The sequence below is a fragment of the Gracilinanus agilis genome, chromosome 5 (assembly GCF_016433145.1).
Source record: "Gracilinanus agilis isolate LMUSP501 chromosome 5, AgileGrace, whole genome shotgun sequence".
Classification (NCBI taxonomy): domain Eukaryota; kingdom Metazoa; phylum Chordata; class Mammalia; order Didelphimorphia; family Didelphidae; genus Gracilinanus; species Gracilinanus agilis.
In genome coordinates this window covers 213,039,488-213,061,301 of record NC_058134.1, presented here as the reverse complement: position 1 = coordinate 213,061,301, position 21,814 = coordinate 213,039,488, and the positions used below count along the sequence as shown (strand labels likewise).

The 21,814-nt window shown below is 34.2% G+C and overlaps 1 protein-coding gene across 1 annotated transcript in view; it reads left to right on the top strand.

Moving 5' to 3' along the window:
* Positions 1 to 21,814, top strand: part of SLC2A13 (solute carrier family 2 member 13) — a 134,599-nt gene that overhangs the window by 100,377 nt on the left and 12,408 nt on the right. Inside the window, exons 8-9 of the mRNA XM_044679105.1 lie at positions 10,917 to 11,038; positions 11,161 to 11,313. Coding sequence (XP_044535040.1) covers positions 10,917 to 11,038; positions 11,161 to 11,313 — 275 coding nt within the window. The remainder of the gene's footprint in view (positions 1 to 10,916; positions 11,039 to 11,160; positions 11,314 to 21,814) is intronic.

Here is a 21,814-nt window from a genome sequence, read left to right as displayed (position 1 = left end):
ACACAAACATGAATCAAAAGAAACAAAGAAATAAATGAGTGATCAATTATCAGGGAATCTATAAGGATAACATGTTTATATTTTAACATGGAGAGGAATGAATAAGAATCATCTCTGAACTATAATTTCATCAGGGTTGTGAAGAGGGTTAAATAAGACGGAAGGCCTGGCAGTGGTATCTTTATGTTCTAATAATCTTAAAAAGGAAAAAGAATACTGTATAGAAGAAAAGTGAAGAATGATGGAGGAATTTTACAGTCTCATATAAGTGGAGGGGGACAGGTAGAACGCTATACAAAAAAAAGGATGAAAGTGCAGGAGTGTAATGGAACCTCTGGGGTCCCAGGGAGGGAGCATCAGGTGGTTGCCATTTTGGATTGTGAACCTGTCAGCTAACTCATCCCAGAGGGAAGAAGCACAACTGCGAAACCCACAGAGGTGACAGTAACCATTTAGCAAGCAGTCAGGAAGCAGCAACCCAACGTGGAACCTGGCCCCCTCGATGGATGCCTTAGCAAGCCTGGGGAAAGATAACAACAGAATGAAGAGTTACAAGAATAACACATTAAATCCTCAAGAAATGCATAGATGAAGAGAAGAGGAAAGCCTACAACTTCAAAAGCAAAAAAAAAAAAAAAATAAAGGGAAGATCAGTGATCGAAATGTAGAAATGTATTCCTTCCAATAAATGATGACTCTATACTTGAAAGTCTCATTCAGGATCCAGAAATCAGCCCTACTGTGCCTGTTCCTGAGAAAGAAGTTATTAATGTTGATATGGTGCAGATGATTTTCTCCAATAATGCTGACCAACAGCTTACAGCAACACAGAAATTGACAAGCCGTAAATGAACTCACAAAAGAAAACAAAACTGGCCAGATTTGTAAGTGAATTCAAGAAAACATTCAAAAATCAATTATTTCCAATATGACAAAAACTGTTTGCAAAATAGGAAAAGAAAAGATTTTACCAAATTCCTTCTGTAATACATTATCTTGATACATAAACTGGTGAGAGTTAAAACAGAAAAAAAATTCTACCTTCTTTGTTTTTCTGAGGAGAACCTATGAGGTAACCTTCCATTTAGCTTCAGCTTTTTTGTGTGTGTATTGAGATTTTTTTAGTTCTGGATACACCTTTTTTCATTTACTCGATTGAAATACTCCTTGATCACCATTGGCTACCTCCAGAAACCCTTCAATGACATTAATCAGCAACCTCTCCTTCAAGATTTACTCAGTGAAAATGTCACCTAATCCTCATCCTGTTGGCAGGAATAACTTGTTTAAAATTAAATTTTTTTCTCCAACTTCTATTATTTGTACTGTAGGATTTCAACATAAAAGCTGATGTTTCCTCAAACTTGGGGCTTCTCAGTTCCTGAGTCACCTCAGCTTCCATGACCAACTCATTCATTCTACGTCGATCCCACTTAATCTTCTTTTTTGACAAGCCTCAAGAGAAGTATAAAAAGGAAAATAGGGGAGAGAAATCAAAAGACATTCAGTAAGGTTGCACTGTGTACATATCTATGTGAGAAGATGATTATTGTAACTTCTAAGAATTTTTATCATTATTAGGGCACTTAGAAGCAGTATACATAGACAGAGGGTAGGAGTGTGTATTGAATATGATGAGATATCTAAAAAATATAAAATTAAGTCTTGAGAAAGAGCAATGCATTGGGAGGATGTGGAAGAGAAAATAGAATAGGGTAAATTATCTAACATAAAAGAGGCATGAAAGATCTTTTACAGTGGAAAGGAAAATGGAGAGATGAGAAGAAGAGAAGATGAGTAAACCTTATTCTCACTTGGAATAGTCTCAGTGAGGGAAGAACATATACAGTCAATTGGGTGTAAAAATGTATCTTACTCTATAGTAAAGTAGGAAGGGAAGAGAATATGAGAAAGGGGTTGGAACTGATAGAAAAGAAGGTTAATTGAAGGATATATTGGTCAGAAACTAAATGGGGGAAATAGGTTGGAGAGTAATAATACATAGTAATTATAATGGTGCAAATTTTTTTACAAATCTCTCTAATAAAGGCCTCATTTCCAAATGAGTTGAATACATAAGAATAAATTCGTTTCCCAGTTGATGAGTGGTTAAAGAAAATGAATAGGCAGTTCTCAGATTAAGTAATTAAAGCTCTTTATAGACAGATAAAAAAAGGCTCTAAATCACTGTTAATTTGAGAAATGCAAATTAAGATAACTCTAAAGTACCACTCCATACATACCAAATTGGATATTATGATAGAAAAAGAAAATGATAAAACTTGGAGGGGATGTGAGAAAATTGAGACACCAATAGATTGCTGGGAGAGTTGTGAACTGATTCAACATTTTGAAGAACAATTTGGATCTATTTCCAAAGAGCCATAATACAGTACATACCCTTTTACCCAATCACACAATAAATAATAATAGTAATAATAATAATATACCATAAATACTATAATAATAAACACTATAATAATAATAATATTAAGCTTGTTTCACAAAGAGATTTTTTTAAAAAAAGGAAGACCTGTATGTACAAAAATATTTAAAGCAGCTCTTTTTTTGGGGCAAAAAATTGGAAAGTGAGGTGATACCCATCAATTGGGTAATGGCTAAGTAACTTGTAGTATGTGATTGTAATGGAATGCTATTGTGCTGTAAGAAATGATGAGCAGAAGGACCTCAGAAAAACCTGGAAAGACTTACACAAACTGAAGCAGAGCGAAATGAGAACTAGGAGAACATTCTACACAGTGATGCGAATATTATACAATGAACAACTAAGCTATTCTCAGCAATACAACAATCCCAAACAATCCCAAAGGCTTTATGATAAAAAAAAATGCCATCTCCTTCTAGAGAAAGAACCAATAGAGTCAAAATTTGGACCAAAGCAACCTTTTTCACTTTTCTTTCTTGAGTGTTTTTGTTAATTTTCCTTCCACAAAAGGATGAATATGGAAAAATGTTTTACATGATTGCACATGTAAAATCTATGTGATTATTAATCAAAATTGTTTTTAAAATATTGGAAGCTATACATGTTATTGGGAAAAATAAAATAATTCTTAAAATCATTTATTAATAAATTGATCAAGACAAATTAAACTAGCGAATGGATTCCCTCCATAGTCCAAACTGAAGCCAAAGAATGTGCAGGGCCAAATAAGAGCAGCTGGGCAAAAGAGAGAGCTCAGCCAGAGAGAGAGGCAAAAAAGCTCAAGTGAGAACATGAAGCCCAATATATACCCCTTGTGATCTCATCACTCAGTCCCTCACCTGTAGATCTCTGCTTTGTAAATAGTCACAGAAGAGGTAGAGTCAGAAAACTCAATTTCTCCCTCATTATTTCATCACTGGAAAAAGGAAATCTTAAGTACATCAAGAGATCTTCACACATGGCTGGGTCTTTAAAATTCAAAATGGTGGCCAGAGCTTGCTGATTACATAACCCAATCTTTCAAGCAGGTCAGCCTTGGCCTAAATTCTGTTACTCTTTACAAAGATCTTAACAAAAGATGGGAGATCTAATCCAGTTTCATAACCTGGAGGAAGAAGCTGACTCAGCCTTAAAATTTAGCTGTGTTTTTCAAGGGGAGAAGGAAGCAAAAGAAAAGTATTTCCCAATCCAGTGTTAATTTAGCACAGTTATGACACTGTAACAAGAAAAAGCAATAAGAATGAAAAGGAAACAACTATTTACTAAGTATCAATATGTGCCAGACACTGTTCTAAACATTTTATAACTCTCATCTCATTTGATCTTCACAAAAATCCATTTTTTGTTTGAGGAGACTGAAGTAGACAGAGGTTAAGTTCAGGATTATATGGCTATTAAGTGTCTGAGGATGGATTTGAACTCTGGTCTTCAGGCTTAATACACCATTAACTCTATGGCCTAGTCTTCCTTTTTACCTTTTTTTGAAGACCTCAGATGTAGTAAGTGCTTTAATAAATATTTGTTAAATTAAGTCTAATAAAAAAATTATTCAACTAAGTTATTTTTATTTAGTCTTTTAGTATTTAGTATATTTCTTATAGATATTTTATTATATTATTATATATTTCATTATATGTTATAAATTATATTTTATATATATATTAACCACTTATCAACTGGGAAACAAATTTATTCTTATGTATTCAACTCATTTGGAAATGAGGCCTTTATTAGAGAGATTTCTAAAAAAAAATTTGCACCATTATAATTACTATGTATTACTCTCCAACCTATTTCCTCCATTTAGTTTCTGATTATATTATATTAGTATTTAGTATTTTATTTATTTGTTGACTTATTTAGTCAAAAAAAGATTCCTTGTTTATCTCTTTTCAAGTCTATTTTTCTTTTGCTTTGTCTGTGATCATGACTGACTTTTTAAATTTTAGTTGAGCAGATTCTGCTCCAGGCCCATATTTTAATTCGATGTCATTGCTGGCTCCCATTTGGCCTGTGTCTCCAGCCTTCATTATTCTACTGCCAACTTACATACTGGACTAAAATCTAGTCCTCCTGAGTTCAGGGCCACACAACTATATTTCTTGAACTTGTCCTTTGCTCAGTACTTCACTACAGTCTACTTAGCAATAGCTCCTTTTCATCCTGAATTTGTGAGCCAGAAATGGATAATAAGGGACAGATCATATAACAGTTGGATTTTCCTTTTAAGTGTTCAGCTGCATATCATTTGGTGCATTTATGTTAAGGGAATATTAAATTATTGGGTAAGGAATATTTAATTTCCTTTGAATTATAATATTTGTTAAGAAATCTTTGTATTATTTGTGATGATTTAGTAATATGATTTCTTTTGGTTTAGGACTTTTTTTGATGTGGGCTTTTATAGAGGTTTTTATCCCTTTGGAAATCTTTTGGTGTTTCCACCTATTTTCTATATTCCCCTGTCACTATATTTCTGGCTGATTCACTTTCCTAGTGAGTATACTTCCCAAGATTCCAAGGCTGCCTCTTCCTCCTTACATTGGGGGACTTGGAATTTGCTGGCTGGGATCCCTATCCTGAGAGACCCTACTGGGACCATCTGTCCCCCCAACCTCCTTGGGGACAGAACTGACATACTGTCCAAGCTTCTCCCTTTGTTTTCTTTTTTATTTCCTGGTCAGGTTGAAATCACCATCTGTAGCTTTTTTACAGAGTGGGTGGATATGTTGTAGACAGATTCCTACATCATGGACTTAGACCTAGGCAAAAGGCAGCACGTTTTCAGCCCTTTCAGCATCACCTGGCTGGGCAGAATGACTGTCACTCATTGAGGGGTTAGATAGTAGGCAAGAAATGTCTTGGCAGAGTCTAAGGAACACTCCAAAATAATTTTTCAGGCATGAGCCTTGTCCTCCTGCTGTAGAGATGAGGAGACTGGTGGGGTAGTAATGCTGAGTGAGTTGTTTAAAGNAAGATTTCTTAACAAATATTATAATTCAAAGGAAATTAAATATTCCTTACCCAATAATTTAATATTCCCTTAACATAAATGCACCAAATGATATGCAGCTGAACACTTAAAAGGAAAATCCAACTGTTATATGATCTGTCCCTTATTATCCATTTCTGGCTCACAAATTCAGGATGAAAAGGAGCTATTGCTAAGTAGACTGTAGTGAAGTACTGAGCAAAGGACAAGTTCAAGAAATATAGTTGTGTGGCCCTGAACTCAGGAGGACTAGATTTTAGTCCAGTATGTAAGTTGGCAGTAGAATAATGAAGGCTGGAGACACAGGCCAAATGGGAGCCAGCAATGACATCGAATTAAAATATGGGCCTGGAGCAGAATCTGCTCAACTAAAATTTAAAAAGTCAGTCATGATCACAGACAAAGCAAAAGAAAAATAGACTTGAAAAGAGATAAACAAGGAATCTTTTTTTGACTAAATAAGTCAACAAATAAATAAAATACTAAATACTAATATAATATAATCAGAAACTAAATGGAGGAAATAGGTTGGAGAGTAATACATAGTAATTATAATGGTGCAAATTTTTTTTTAGAAATCTCTCTAATAAAGGCCTCATTTCCAAATGAGTTGAATACATAAGAATAAATTTGTTTCCCAGTTGATAAGTGGTTAATATATATATAAAATATAATTTATAACATATAATGAAATATATAATAATATAATAAAATATCTATAAGAAATATACTAAATACTAAAAGACTAAATAAAAATAACTTAGTTGAATAATTTTTTTATTAGACTTAATTTAACAAATATTTATTAAAGCACTTACTACATCTGAGGTCTTCAAAAAAAGGTAAAAAGGAAGACTAGGCCATAGAGTTAATGGTGTATTAAGCCTGAAGACCAGAGTTCAAATCCATCCTCAGACACTTAATAGCCATATAATCCTGAACTTAACCTCTGTCTACTTCAGTCTCCTCAAACAAAAAATGGATTTTTGTGAAGATCAAATGAGATGAGAGTTATAAAATGTTTAGAACAGTGTCTGGCACATATTGATACTTAGTAAATAGTTGTTTCCTTTTCATTCTTATTGCTTTTTCTTGTTACAGTGTCATAACTGTGCTAAATTAACACTGGATTGGGAAATACTTTTCTTTTGCTTCCTTCTCCCCTTGAAAAACACAGCTAAATTTTAAGGCTGAGTCAGCTTCTTCCTCCAGGTTATGAAACTGGATTAGATCTCCCATCTTTTGTTAAGATCTTTGTAAAGAGTAACAGAATTTAGGCCAAGGCTGACCTGCTTGAAAGATTGGGTTATGTAATCAGCAAGCTCTGGCCACCATTTTGAATTTTAAAGACCCAGCCATGTGTGAAGATCTCTTGATGTACTTAAGATTTCCTTTTTCCAGTGATGAAATAATGAGGGAGAAATTGAGTTTTCTGACTCTACCTCTTCTGTGACTATTTACAAAGCAGAGATCTACAGGTGAGGGACTGAGTGATGAGATCACAAGGGGTATATATTGGGCTTCATGTTCTCACTTGAGCTTTTTTGCCTCTCTCTCTGGCTGAGCTCTCTCTTTTGCCCAGCTGCTCTTATTTGGCCCTGCACATTCTTTGGCTTCAGTTTGGACTATGGAGGGAATCCATTCGCTAGTTTAATTTGTCTTGATCAATTTATTAATAAATGATTTTAAGAATTATTTTATTTTTCCCAATAACATGTATAGCTTCCAATATTTTAAAAACAATTTGATTAATAATCACATAGATTTTACATGTGCAACCATGTAAAACATTTTTCCATATTCATCCTTTTGTGGAAGGAAAATCTAACAAAAACACTCAAGAAAGAAAAGTGAAAAAGGTTGCTTTGGTCCAAATTTTGACTCTATTGGTTCTTTCTCTAGAAGGAGATGGCATTTTTTTTTATCATAAAGCCTTTGGGATTGTTTGGGATTGTTGTATTGCTGAGAATAGCTTAGTTGTTCATTGTATAATATTCGCATCACTGTGTAGAATGTTCTCCTAGTTCTCATTTCGCTCTGCTTCAGTTTGTGTAAGTCTTTCCAGGTTTTTCTGAGGTCCTTCTGCTCATCATTTCTTACAGCACAATAGCATTCCATTACAATCACATACTACAAGTTACTTAGCCATTACCCAATTGATGGGTATCACCTCACTTTCCAATTTTTTGCCCCAAAAAAAGAGCTGCTTTAAATATTTTTGTACATACAGGTCTTCCTTTTTTTAAAAAAATCTCTTTGTGAAACAAGCTTAATATTATTATTATTATAGTGTTTATTATTATAGTATTTATGGTATATTATTATTATTACTATTATTATTTATTGTGTGATTGGGTAAAAGGGTATGTACTGTATTATGGCTCTTTGGAAATAGATCCAAATTGTTCTTCAAAATGTTGAATCAGTTCACAACTCTCCCAGCAATCTATTGGTGTCTCAATTTTCTCACATCCCCTCCAAGTTTTATCATTTTCTTTTTCTATCATAATATCCAATTTGGTATGTATGGAGTGGTACTTTAGAGTTATCTTAATTTGCATTTCTCAAATTAACAGTGATTTAGAGCCTTTTTTTATCTGTCTATAAAGAGCTTTAATTACTTAATCTGAGAACTGCCTATTCATTTTCTTTAACCACTCATCAACTGGGAAACAAATTTATTCTTATGTATTCAACTCATTTGGAAATGAGGCCTTTATTAGAGAGATTTCTAAAAAAAAATTTGCACCATTATAATTACTATGTATTACTCTCCAACCTATTTCCTCCATTTAGTTTCTGATTATATTATATTAGTATTTAGTATTTTATTTATTTGTTGACTTATTTAGTCAAAAAAAGATTCCTTGTTTATCTCTTTTCAAGTCTATTTTTCTTTTGCTTTGTCTGTGATCATGACTGACTTTTTAAATTTTAGTTGAGCAGATTCTGCTCCAGGCCCATATTTTAATTCGATGTCATTGCTGGCTCCCATTTGGCCTGTGTCTCCAGCCTTCATTATTCTACTGCCAACTTACATACTGGACTAAAATCTAGTCCTCCTGAGTTCAGGGCCACACAACTATATTTCTTGAACTTGTCCTTTGCTCAGTACTTCACTACAGTCTACTTAGCAATAGCTCCTTTTCATCCTGAATTTGTGAGCCAGAAATGGATAATAAGGGACAGATCATATAACAGTTGGATTTTCCTTTTAAGTGTTCAGCTGCATATCATTTGGTGCATTTATGTTAAGGGAATATTAAATTATTGGGTAAGGAATATTTAATTTCCTTTGAATTATAATATTTGTTAAGAAATCTTTGTATTATTTGTGATGATTTAGTAATATGATTTCTTTTGGTTTAGGACTTTTTTTGATGTGGGCTTTTATAGAGGTTTTTATCCCTTTGGAAATCTTTTGGTGTTTCCACCTATTTTCTATATTCCCCTGTCACTATATTTCTGGCTGATTCACTTTCCTAGTGAGTATACTTCCCAAGATTCCAAGGCTGCCTCTTCCTCCTTACATTGGGGGACTTGGAATTTGCTGGCTGGGATCCCTATCCTGAGAGACCCTACTGGGACCATCTGTCCCCCCAACCTCCTTGGGGACAGAACTGACATACTGTCCAAGCTTCTCCCTTTGTTTTCTTTTTTTATTTCCTGGTCAGGTTGAAATCACCATCTGTAGCTTTTTTACAGAGTGGGTGGATATGTTGTAGACAGATTCCTACATCATGGACTTAGACCTAGGCAAAAGGCAGCACGTTTTCAGCCCTTTCAGCATCACCTGGCTGGGCAGAATGACTGTCACTCATTGAGGGGTTAGATAGTAGGCAAGAAATGTCTTGGCAGAGTCTAAGGAACACTCCAAAATAATTTTTCAGGCATGAGCCTTGTCCTCCTGCTGTAGAGATGAGGAGACTGGTGGGGTAGTAATGCTGAGTGAGTTGTTTAAAGACAAGAGTTCTCCATTTTTAAGTCATAAGGATTTTATTTTGGAGTTTGTCTTTTTTCTCTTTGTACTTAATTATAATAACTGTACATCTAGTCTCTGATTTTTTTTTTGGAGAGTTGGAGAGTTGAAGTGGCTTTAAGAAACTGATCATTTCTCTATTTTGCTGGTCACATAATCCAGAAGCGCTGTTTAACATTTTTTATCAATGAATTGGTTAAAGTTTTAGTGGACTGCAAGTTTAATATGATTCAGCAATGTGATGAAATAGTCAAAAAAATTAGCATGAAGTGAGGCAGAGCTTCCAGGAATAGGAGATCCTTCCATAGTCTTCCAGTATCAGAATTTATTCAGGGTATTATGTCCCATTCTGTGCCACCAGAGTTTAAGAGGGACATTGTTATGCATTTAATGAGTTTAATGTAATTTAATAAGCTACCACAGTTTAAGAAATATATTAACAGGAGATCAAGACCCTTCCAATTCTCAATTTATTCTGATTCAGTTCACAAACTAGGTGTCATGCTTGGCTCCTCACTCCATCCCATAACCAGTTTTTAAGTCTTATAGATTCTATATCCACAAAATCTCTAGCATCCATTTCCTTCTCTCCACTACTATGACCAACATCTTAATTCAGGCCGTTATTATCTCTCACCTAAACTGTAATAACATCTTCCTAATTGATGCCCTTGTTTTAATTTGCTCTTCTCTCTCATCCATACAACCACCTATGTGATTTTCTTGAAGAGTAGGCTTTACCATGTCATTCCCCTCCTCAAAATCTTCCAATTGTCTCCATAATAAAATACATAAAAAATCCTTCACAATCTAGCTCCATATTATATTTTTCAGACTTTTTGATGCACTCTATTGCTGTTCAGTCATTTTTCAGCCATGTCTGACTCTTCATGGCCTCATTTGAAGTTTCTTTGGCAGAGATACAGGAGTGGTTTGCCAGTTTCTTCTCCAGATCATTTTATAGATGAGGAAACTGAGGCAAACAAGGTTAAATGACTTGCCCAGGGTCACATAGATAGTTAGTGCCTAAGGCCAGTATGAAAGATGTCTTCCTGACTCCAGGCCTAGTACTCTATCCAATGTGCCACCTCACTGCCCATACACTCTACATTCTAGCCAAATGGGTCAACTTACTACTCATTCCATGAAGCATTACATTTCTTATGGCCTCAGAATAGCTCATCTCCTCTGTCTGAAATGCATTTCATACTTAGCTTCCCTACCATCTTTTAAAAGATCATTAATTATTAATTCATCCATTTTCTAGTACCTTCCTCTTTTGTATCCATTTGTGTTTGTTTCATTTTTCTTCCAATAGAATGTAAGCTGTTTGAGGGAAGGGTCTGTCTTATTTTTCATTTTTGTATACTCAAAGTTAAATGCCCAAGGCATAAGAGGTACTTCATAGATATCCAATTAAAAGATTGACTTGTCCACACTGAAATTCTGAAGTTATTACCTAAAATGCTGAATTAACATTTGGTTTCTTTTTTTTTCAGATGTACTAATGAAACCAAATTCAAAGCAGAAGAATTATTTTGGGCATACAATTTCTGTCCAACTCCATATTCCTGGACTGTACTTATGGGCCTTATTTTATATCTGGTTTTCTTCGCACCTGGTAAATAATTTTTACAAATGCTTAGTAAAGAAATAGAAAAAGAACATTTTTAGTAGACAAGCTATTACTTATCAAAGTTTTTTATTTCTGATTTATTAAAGTTTCTGTTTTGCATTTATGAGGAATGGGACCAATGCCTTGGACAGTGAATTCTGAAATCTATCCACTTTGGGCAAGAAGTACAGGAAATGCATGTTCATCTGGAATAAATTGGATTTTCAATGTTCTAGTTTCACTAACCTTTCTACATACAGCAGAGTACCTTACATATTATGGTAAGAGATTATTTTCTTCTACAGTGCATGTTTCAACTGGTAATTGAAGATAATGATAAGAATAGCTAACATTTCTATAAGGCTTTATAATAATTAAGGTTTCTATTTTCAGTATCTCATTTAATCTTTAATATCATTCTGTGGCACATTTTATAGGTGAGAAAACTGCTCAGAGAATGTAAGCAAGTTGTCTCTTTATAACATTAATAAATACAGAGCCACCATGCAAATTCATGTTCCAATGCTCTCTCCATTATGCAACATCTTCTTTTATGATGGATTTCATGCCCTCTTTGTTTTCAAAAGACCTTATAAAGTTACCTGAACATGATATTGGAAGAGAATTTGAGAGGTGTATGAATTATTCATAAGAAACAATTCTATGGGCCTGAGACTGGATTAGATGATCTTTAAGGTTCTTTCCAATTCTGTTTCTATGAAATTCTTTGGAGAACTATTTCAAATTTGTCTTTAGAAAGGGGATAAAACTTGATCAAAGAGATCTCAATATATGGAAGAAAGGTGTTGGAAACAAAAATATGTCTTTCCTTAATTAGTTTTTCTTACCATGTGAACATGTGAATAGGCAAATATTGCAAAAATTATAGCCATCAGTTCATAGGTACAGAGCAGGAAGGGATTTTACAGGTCACCTAGTCCAAACAATTTCTGAATAAGAATTGCCTCTAGAGCAGTAATCATCTAGAACATCATCATCATCATACCTAGGTTTTATACAATGCCTCCTATGTACCAGGCACTGTGCTAAATACTTTATAAATATCTCATTTGATCCTCACAATAACCCTAGTGGTCATGTAGTCTTCAATACCTGAAAATTTCCATTGAGAAGGGTTTCTTTCGATAACTCTGTTATGACATTTCCCCTTATATCAAATCTAAATTTGCCTCTTTACAACTTCTCACCATTGTACCTAGTTCTGACCTTTGGTGCCAAATAGAACAGTTTTATTCTCTCCTCCCTAGGATACTCCTTCAAATACTTGAAATTATCCCATAATATGCCTCTTAAATCTCTTCTTCTCCAAGCTAAACATCCCAAGTTCCTTCAGTTTTCATACTGGCATGATCTCCAGGTCCTTTTTACCACCCTCCAATTTATCAGTGTCCTTCCTAAAATGTGAAGTCCAGAATGGAGCATAATACTTTAGACGTGGTCTGAACAGGACAGAGTACAGTAATACTATCACCTACTTAGCAGATTCCCTAACCTGGATGTCATTCTTCTCTTAATGCAGCCCAAAATTACATTGGCTTTTCTATCTACCATTTTATACTCCTGATGTATATGGAGCTTGGGGAACCTTCAAAAATTGTTTAGACAAACTGCTATCTAGCAGTGACTCAATCAATCAATAATGTTTATTAAGCACCTGTTATGTACCAGGCACTGTGCTAAGTGCTAGAAATACAAAAAAAGAGGCAAAAGACAATCTCTGCCCTCAAGGAGTTTATACACAGCATACAGTCAAATCCAATAGGGTCCCCTTATCTGTGGCTTCACTTATTTGTGGTCAACCTGAAGCACAGGAAGTCAGCCTTTAAACCCTAGAAGTGCTCATGTAGCAGTGCTCAGACTCCTGCCTTCATTTTCAGTTTTTTTAAGACTATCTGTTGTTGGGGAAGGGGCACCAACCTGAGCCAATCTGCAGCTTTAGTCATCTGTGGTAGGTCTTGGAAATTGTGCTCATAGATACAAATCTTACTGTATATACAAGGCAGTCCATATGCAAGATAAATGGAAAATCACTAAAGGAGGGAAAGCACTGGAATTAAGAGGGGTTATGGAAGACTTCCTGTGAGGATGAGGTTTTAAGTGGAATTTAAAGGTAGCAAGGAAGGTTAGTAGTACTAGTGGAGGAGGATTTTGGTATGGAATGTACTTTTTCTTTAATGCTTTTCTGTTGCTGCTTTTGAAAGACTTACAAGGACTCTCCTAATAACTACACATTTTAATGGCAAGAATACCTTATGCCAACCATGATAGAGAAAATCTGTAGTTGCACTAAAAAAATTTCATGTTTATAAAGTATTCAGTTTTAAAATAAGTTTTTATTGGTGTATTTTGGTTTCTGTATTAACCCAGTTTCCTGCAATGCCCCTCCCCTTCCCAGGGAGCTATCCCATATAACAAATAGATTTTTTTTCAAGACAAAAAAAAAGATAAAAATATCAATGTTAATTCATCAACATGTTGAAAAAATATGAATATATGTGCAATGTACAATAGTTGTAGACCTCCCACTTTGGCAAACAGGTGGGGTAGGAGCATATTCTAATCTCTTTTTTCAGCCAGGCTTGTTATTGATAATTCAGCACATTCACTTTTTATATGTATGGGGGAAGGGATGTTCTATTTATATTGCTTTACTCATTTTGCCTATTTTTTTTAATTTGGCTTACATCATTTTGTAATGATTCATGTAGATTTTTCCATGCTTACTTTATATTCCTATTCAAAATGATTTATTTACCATTTCCTAGTCAATGTGTATGTCTTCCCAATCCCTTGCTATCACAAAAATATACTGCTATAAATATTTTGCTGTATATGGGATTGTTCTTTTGATCTGTAGCCTTGGGATACATGTATAACACTTAAATTTCTAGGTCAAAGCCACAGAAATTTTAGTTGCTTGGTTTGCATTATTTCAAAATGCTTTCCAAAATGGATTCACTGATTTATTGCTCAAACAGCAATACAATAGTATTCTTATTTCCCACAATTCATCCAACATACACTATTCTCATCTTTTAGCATTTTTGCCAATTTGAAAGATGTGAAGTGAAACCTCAGTGGCTTTTATTTTTCTCTTTCTATTAATGATTTGGAGTGTTCTTTAATATAGATGTGAATACTTTGCAATTCTTTTGAGAGCTATTTATTCATATCTTTAGACCACTAATCTTTGCAGAAAAAATTATAAATATTCTTATTCAAAGATATTTTATTTTCCCAATTACAAGTAATAATAATTTTCAACATACATTTTCTAAAATTATCAGATCCAAACCATTTCCCTCCTTCACATCTCTCCCCCTCTCAAAAATGGCAATCAATTTGATCTGGACCATACATGTATTACCATGCAAAACACCCTTCCATATTGGCCACTGTTGTAAGAGCACACGCATACAAAACTAAAACCCCCAAAATAAAACCATAAATACAGTGATGTGAAAGATAGTATGCCCTCACTTCAATACTTCTGTTCCACTAATTATCTTATTTCTTCTCCCTTTAATAGCTGAAGCTCCTTGAAAAGGCTGTGTCTAGGTGTAATAGGTGCCTCCCCTCTCCTTTCACTTCCTTCTTAACCCTTCACAATCTGGCTTCTGATTTTATCATTTCCACTGCAATTGCTTTCCAGAATTACTGATGTTCCCTTCATTTCCAAAAGCGGTGGCTTTTTCTCAGTCCTCATTCTCCTTGACCTCTCTGCAAGTTTTAACACTATTGATCACTCTCTTCTTGAAACTCTTCTCCCTAGGTTTTTGAGATACCATTCTCTCCAGGATCTCCTTTTATCCATCTAATTGCTTGATCTGTCTCCTTGGCTGGATCCTTTTCCAGATCACGCCCTCTAACTGTAGGTAACCCTCAAGGTTTTCTCCTAGGACCTCTTCTCTTCTCTCTATACTAGTACACTTGAAGACCTCATCAGGTCCCATGGATTTATTTACCATCCCCATGCTAATTGATTCTCAAATCTACTTTTCCTGCTTCAGTTTCTCTGCTGACTTCTAATCTTGCATATGCAACTGCCTTTCAGATATCTAAAATTAGATGTCCATAGACACCTCAAATTCAATATTTCCAAAAAAGAACTCCTTATCTTCCCCACCTATCTTCCCTATGGTGGTGGTGATCTAAGATTGAGACTTAGCAGAGAATAATTGATGATAAGTATTTATGTGTGTGTATACAGTCACAACTTTGTGTAATATTTATGCATATACACATAGCTCTAGTTTATGTATATGTATTTGCACATACATGTATCAAGATATATGTACATGCATATATGGGACCTAAAGCAATTCTCTCATAGTTGTAGAGGACAACATGATCCTCCTAGTCCCTCAGGTTCATCCTCGATTTCTCATTATCTTTCACCATCACCCACACTCATATCTAAGTTATTGTCAAGGCCATATATTAGCTCACAGAGATATTGTAAATAAATGCAAAAAGGTGTAAAGACCTTTATGGGTATCAAAATAAAAATAGTAATAAGTTCAGTCAGCACAAACAAAAGAAGGGAGATAAAATAATAAAGACCTAAGTAATGAGTTGGTCAAAGAACACATCATGTTAAAAATTAATAGTTGTATGAAAGACAGTGTAATAATGATGAAACATAATTTCTTGGATGCTACTAAAGCAATCCTTAGGGGAGAAATTGCATCCCTACAAACATATACTAACAACAAAAACAAAAACAAAAACCTAAAAAGAGCATTAATAGCCTGAATATGCATTCTTTAAATTACCACAAAAGAGGTAATACTGAAAGCTAAAGGATAAAAGATAAATTGGAAACAAAAAATATGGAAATGATATAAAATTTTGAAAAGGCTAATGAAAGTGATAAGCTTTTAGCCAAACTGATTAAAAAGAAGAAAGCAGAAAATTGAATAAACACAATAGAAAAACAAAGTAAAATCACAACAAAGCAGAAGCAAAAAAAATTATCAGTCTATTATGCAGAATTATATACATAATTAAAAAACAAAAGTAAAAGAAATAAAGGATTACTATAAAACTAAAAAAAAAGGGGGCAGCTGAGTGGCTCAGTGGTTTGAGAGCCAGGCCTAGAGACTGGAGGTCCTAGGTTCAAGTCCGGCCTCGGACACTTCCAGCTGTGTGACCTTGGGCAAGTCACTTGACCCCCATTGCCCACCCTTACCACTCCTGGGCCAAGGACAGTCCCTAGCCCGGATGAAAAAAGGAGGAGGGTTGGGCGTGGGGCTAGCAACCCCACCCTGTAAAGACTACATCTGCTAAAGAAACTGCAACCTAAAGTAGGGGCAGCTGGGCTAGCTCAGTGGATTGAGAGCCAGGCCTAGAGACGAAAGGTCCTAGGTTCAAGTCTGGGCTCAGACACTTCCTAGCTGGGTGACCCTGAGTGACTGTGTCCCATTGCCTACTGTAGGTTGTGGCCCTATGCTCCTAGAATGGAGTCCCAGGATAAAAATAAATAAATAAAACTATCACATATTCAAATTACAGAAAACCAAATACAGTTTTTATATGCTCCAATTTCAGAGAAGGAAATAGAATTAGTTGTAAAGGAATTACTAAAAGGATGGGGAGAAACCCTTTTGATCTTTATGCATTTACATGAGATCTATCAAACTTGTAGAGAACAGTGAGGACTATAGTTAGTACCATTATTACTCAAGTTATTTTCAATAATTGAGAAAGAAACCACATTACTAGATTTCTTCTATGAGTCAAATCTAAGTCTAATACCTAAGCTGTCTAAGGATAAAAAAAATAAATAAAATAATAAGTATGTCATTATTAACCATAATGGCCAATGCCATTAATGAATATTAACACAAAACATTTAAGTAAAATCCTGTCAGATAGACTATAGTGACTCATCCAAGAAGCCATTCATTGTGACAAAATTATATTTATACCAAAAATGCAAGGATGAGTCAACATTAGTAAAACGATCAACATAATTAATCACATTCAAAACAAAAACATCTCAAGCCACATCATTGATGACTCAGTTATGAATGACAAAATATAAACTCATTTATATTTAAGACACCCTTTGAAGAATAGAATATTTTCTTTTTTATAAAAAAAATTTTTTAAACTATAAAAATCATCAAATGCAATAAGGATGCTCTAGAATTGGGATACATTTCCTCAGTAAATATAAGAGTAAAATACTCTTGCCACATTTTTATATGCTTCTAAAAATGTTAACAAAAGTAATAAGACAAGAGAAATAAATGAAAGGTGCAAAAATAGGCAAAGAGGAGATAAAAATATCATCCCTTCTTGGTGATAATAAAAGAAATCTTAGGGAATCAGCAGAGAGAACCATGAAAATTAATAGCTTCAACAAAGCTAAATGCTACAAAATGAATCTACAAAAATCAAGAGCATTTCTTTATAATAATAACAACATCATCCCATTCAAAATAACTATAAAATATGTAAAATATTTGGGGTCAGTCTATCAATGCATAGTAAATATTTGTATAGACTCAATTATATAATACTTGTTAAGGAAATAAAAACTTTATATCTGCAAGGATATTCAGTACTCATGGCTGGCCTATGCTAATAAAAAAATGAAACTCCAAAGTTAATTTACAAATTTAATACTATGCCAGTCAAACTATTAATGGGATAGTTTACTAAATTTGATAAAGTAATAACAAATACATTGCAAGAATAAAAGATCTAGATTATCAAAGAGATATAATGAATGAAAGAGGAATTATATCTGTAGCCCTTAAAATATAGAAGACATCAAAATAATTTGATATTAATTTTAAAATAGAGAATAGAATTATTAGTGAAATAGACTAAGATTATCAATGACTAGACTAGAATTATTACTGGAACTGATTAGAAAAGGGAGAAACAGAAACAATGGAATGCAATATCTCAATGTTTGATAAACCTAAAAACATAAATTACTTAGGAAAAAATCCCCTATTTAATAAGAATTATTAGCAAAACTGGAAAGCAATCTAGCAAAAATTATGCTTAGATCAAAATCTTTCATCATATTCTATAATGTAAATGAAACAAGATCATGTACATTTCACAGCTAGTAGTGAGAATTGTATTTATAAATGAATTTTATTGATATGGCTATTTTTTATGTCTCCTAAATTTCCCCATATACTCCTCCTTCCCTCTGCCAGAGAGCCTTCTCCTAAAGGAAGAATGTTTTTAAAGGAAAATAAGAAGAGTAAAAGCAACTAACAAAATTGATCAATATATTTTTTTTAAAAATGTGCACTGTTCTTTGTCCATACCCTCCTCCCTCCCCCAACTGTACTTTATGAAACAATGAATTTAATAAAGAGAAGCATGGAAAGATCCACATGACCTGATGCAAAAGTGAAATAAGAAGAGCCAAGAAAACAATAACAAAATAACCACAACAATGTACGTAGCAACCAAAAAATAATTGAGTGAATTTTACAAAATTACAAAGAACAAGCTTTGTTTCAAAAGAAATGATATGAGAAAACTTCTCTCCCCTTTTTTGCAGAAGTTGAAAGTACAGGGGCAGCTGGATGGCTCAGTGTATTGACAGCCAGCCCTAGAGACAGGAGGTCCTAGGTTCGAATCTGGCCTTGGACACTTCCTAGCTATGTGACCCTGGGCAAGTCACTTAACCCCCATTGGCTATCCCTGTAACAAATAAAATTATATATATATATTATTTTATATATATATATATATATATATATATACATTATATATAAAAAATAGAAGGATATATATAAAAGATATTAGGGTTTAAAAAAAAGAAGTTGAAAGTACACATGTATGGGACATTTTATATATTTTAGGGGTTTTTTAATGCACTGGTCAGTTTTCTGATAGTTCATCTTCTTTCTCACTCTAAATAATCTTTTTATAGAGACTTCTTTTGGAGGGATAGAGAAAGGCAAATAGGTAGGAGTGCTATAATGCTCAAATGTGATAGAGGATGTAAGGAATTTTGAAAACTTTTAAGTCACATATATACACACATAAAAAGTTTTAAAAATATTTTTCAGGTGGTAGCTGGGTTGCTCAGTGGGTTGAGAATCAGGATCAGAGATAGGAGGTCTTGGGTTCAAATCTGGCCTCAGGCACATCCTAGCTGTGTGACCCTGGACAAGTCACTTAACTCCCATTGCCTTAGCCCTTACCACTCTTCTGCCTTAGAACTAATACACAGTATTTATTGATTATAAGATGTAAGGTAAGGGTTTTTTAAATATATATTTTTCAGTTATTGTTATCGTTATTAGCTTATAGTCATCAGGCTTTCAGGCTAGTGTTGACTCATTCCTTCATTTCTTCATTCACTCTCATTGAGTCTAAGCTATGTTTTTAGAGCAGTTTAGGAGAGTGATGGTAAATGTTTAACAACCAGGATCTTCAGAGGAAAAAAGTATATGCACATACACTTTTAAGTTTAATCTTCATTATAAATACTTTCCTAATTCTAGACAATCAACAAAACAATAAATCAAGCTCTGACTTCTAGTGATTTCCAAATTCTGAAATGTACATGCTCATGCTGAAAATTTAACACTTGAATCTCTCACAATCTGGTTAGAGCTAGTTCTAACACATCAATGGATAGAGGCAGAAATTTAACTAATGTAAAGGCAAAAAGTACAACATTTATTTTAATATATAATTTAAATGAATAAACAAAAATACTGGAAGATTTATCCAATTCCAGATACTTTTGTTGTTGTTTTTCTTAGCTTTGCTAAGCAGGGTCTGTGTCAAAGAAAGTCTCCATGGGTTCACTTTTCTGTTTTTTCACTTCACTGTTTTGTGAGCCAACACTATTTATAATCATCCTCTTCCATAATGTTTTGTGAATCAGATTGTATTCTAAATTGGTAATGTTCTTGGCTGTGTTGTTTCTTGACGTGGCAAAGAGCTTGAGTGTTTGCTGGTTATAAAGAAGTTTCTTGGTTCTTTTGGCTTCATCATTATGATAAAGGCATTGATTAAACCTCTTAGAAATGGTGATTGTCAAAGTGAATATCTTCAGTTTTCATTTTTCAGAATTGGCAGTTTATTTAAGCAAGTGTCATGAGAATTGTTGTAATCATGCACAATATCTTTTTCTGTCATCTTCCATTCTAATCCTGATATGGACAATGACATGTACAAGCTGAAGAAAGAATCTTAAAAAATTCATGAGGGCTTGACTTATGAAATGAACCCACGCTTTTAATATTATCAGACAAAGACTTCAAAACAGGAAAAACAGTGATTTAAAATATTCTAGTCTGACACTCCACTTAGTCTCTCCTATATCAGTGTCCTTATGTAATACCAATTAATTGCTTCTTGAGTTGCATAGTCTATATTTTGGTGAATTTGCTACTAATTTACCTAAAAAATTAAATTCTGTCAAATAATTTCAAACTAGCTTCAGTTCTCTTTATTCTCTAGAGGTGAAATTACCTTCTAATATGAACAGTATATCTATCAACTTCCAGGAAAGGGAAAGGCATATGCTATTTGTGCTTAATCTTGGCTACAACCCTCCAAAAATCCATTAAAATATTTTAACAGTTACAAAAACCTTTAAAAATATAATCTGAAAATCTACAGTAAAGATACTAAATTTTAATTACAAATTTAGTCTCCAATTATTTATAATTCCATAAATTTATTCAAACCATGAAAAAGATTTCCTTTCTTCTCTTGTTTGCCTTTATCCCTGTAATCTCAACCTGGCCAGTGTTTTGAAGGCAGAGAGAAAGAATCTCAAAGTTTTCCTCTTTATCTCCTATCAAAAGTCAATGAGAGTGTCTCAATCTCCAACACTCCTCCCCTATCAACTGTGCTGAAAGCTGCCATAAGAATCCTACTGACTCACATCTCAGGGCAAAGGCTACAACCATGACAGAATACCTTGATAACAGGGTGGGAAGCACAGCTCCCTTTAGCCTCCACACCTTCACCTACACCATTAGCTTCTGCTGCCAGCTGGGGAAGATCTGACCTCAGGGCTTAATAATATTCCATCAGCTTAATCTAGTCAATCAGAAGAGAAGAGAAGCCCCTTCAGTATAGAATAGCCCAAACCCACAGATCCAGCAAGTAATCAGAGGAGCAAGATTACAGCCAATGACAGGGGGGAAAGAAAGAAAAAATATGAGTAAATAACAGAAAAAGAAAAAAGAAATTATAGTCAACAGCTTCTATCCAGGAAATAAATAAAGAGCAAATGGAACAGAAGAGCACCAAAGAACACCAAGAAAAAATGTAGAAACTCCAGCGAATTGGACTCAGACTTTATAAGAACTCAAAACATAATCCAATAAACAATTAAGAGAGGCCAAAGACAATTGGGAAAAGAACTTAAAAAGTAAAATAAGTCATCTGGAAACAGAGCCACATGAACTAAAATAAGAAAATAGTGTCTTGAAAGCCAGAATTGACCAGCTTGAAAATGAGGCAAAGAAAGTGAAAGGTGAGGCAGCTGGGTAGCTCAGTGGATTGAGAGTCAGGCCTAGAGACGGGAGGTCCTAGGTTCAAATTTGACCTCAGACACTTCCCAATTGTGTGACCCTGGGCAAGTCACTTGACCCCCATTGCCCACCCTTACCACTCTTCCACATAGGATCCAATACCCAGAAGCTAAGGGTTAAAAAAAAAAGTGAAAGGTGACCTACAAAGAAAAACAGAGTAGAAGGAGAAGTTTGCCCAAAAAGCCAGGGATGAAATTCAGCCTTTAGAAAGAAATTAGAATCC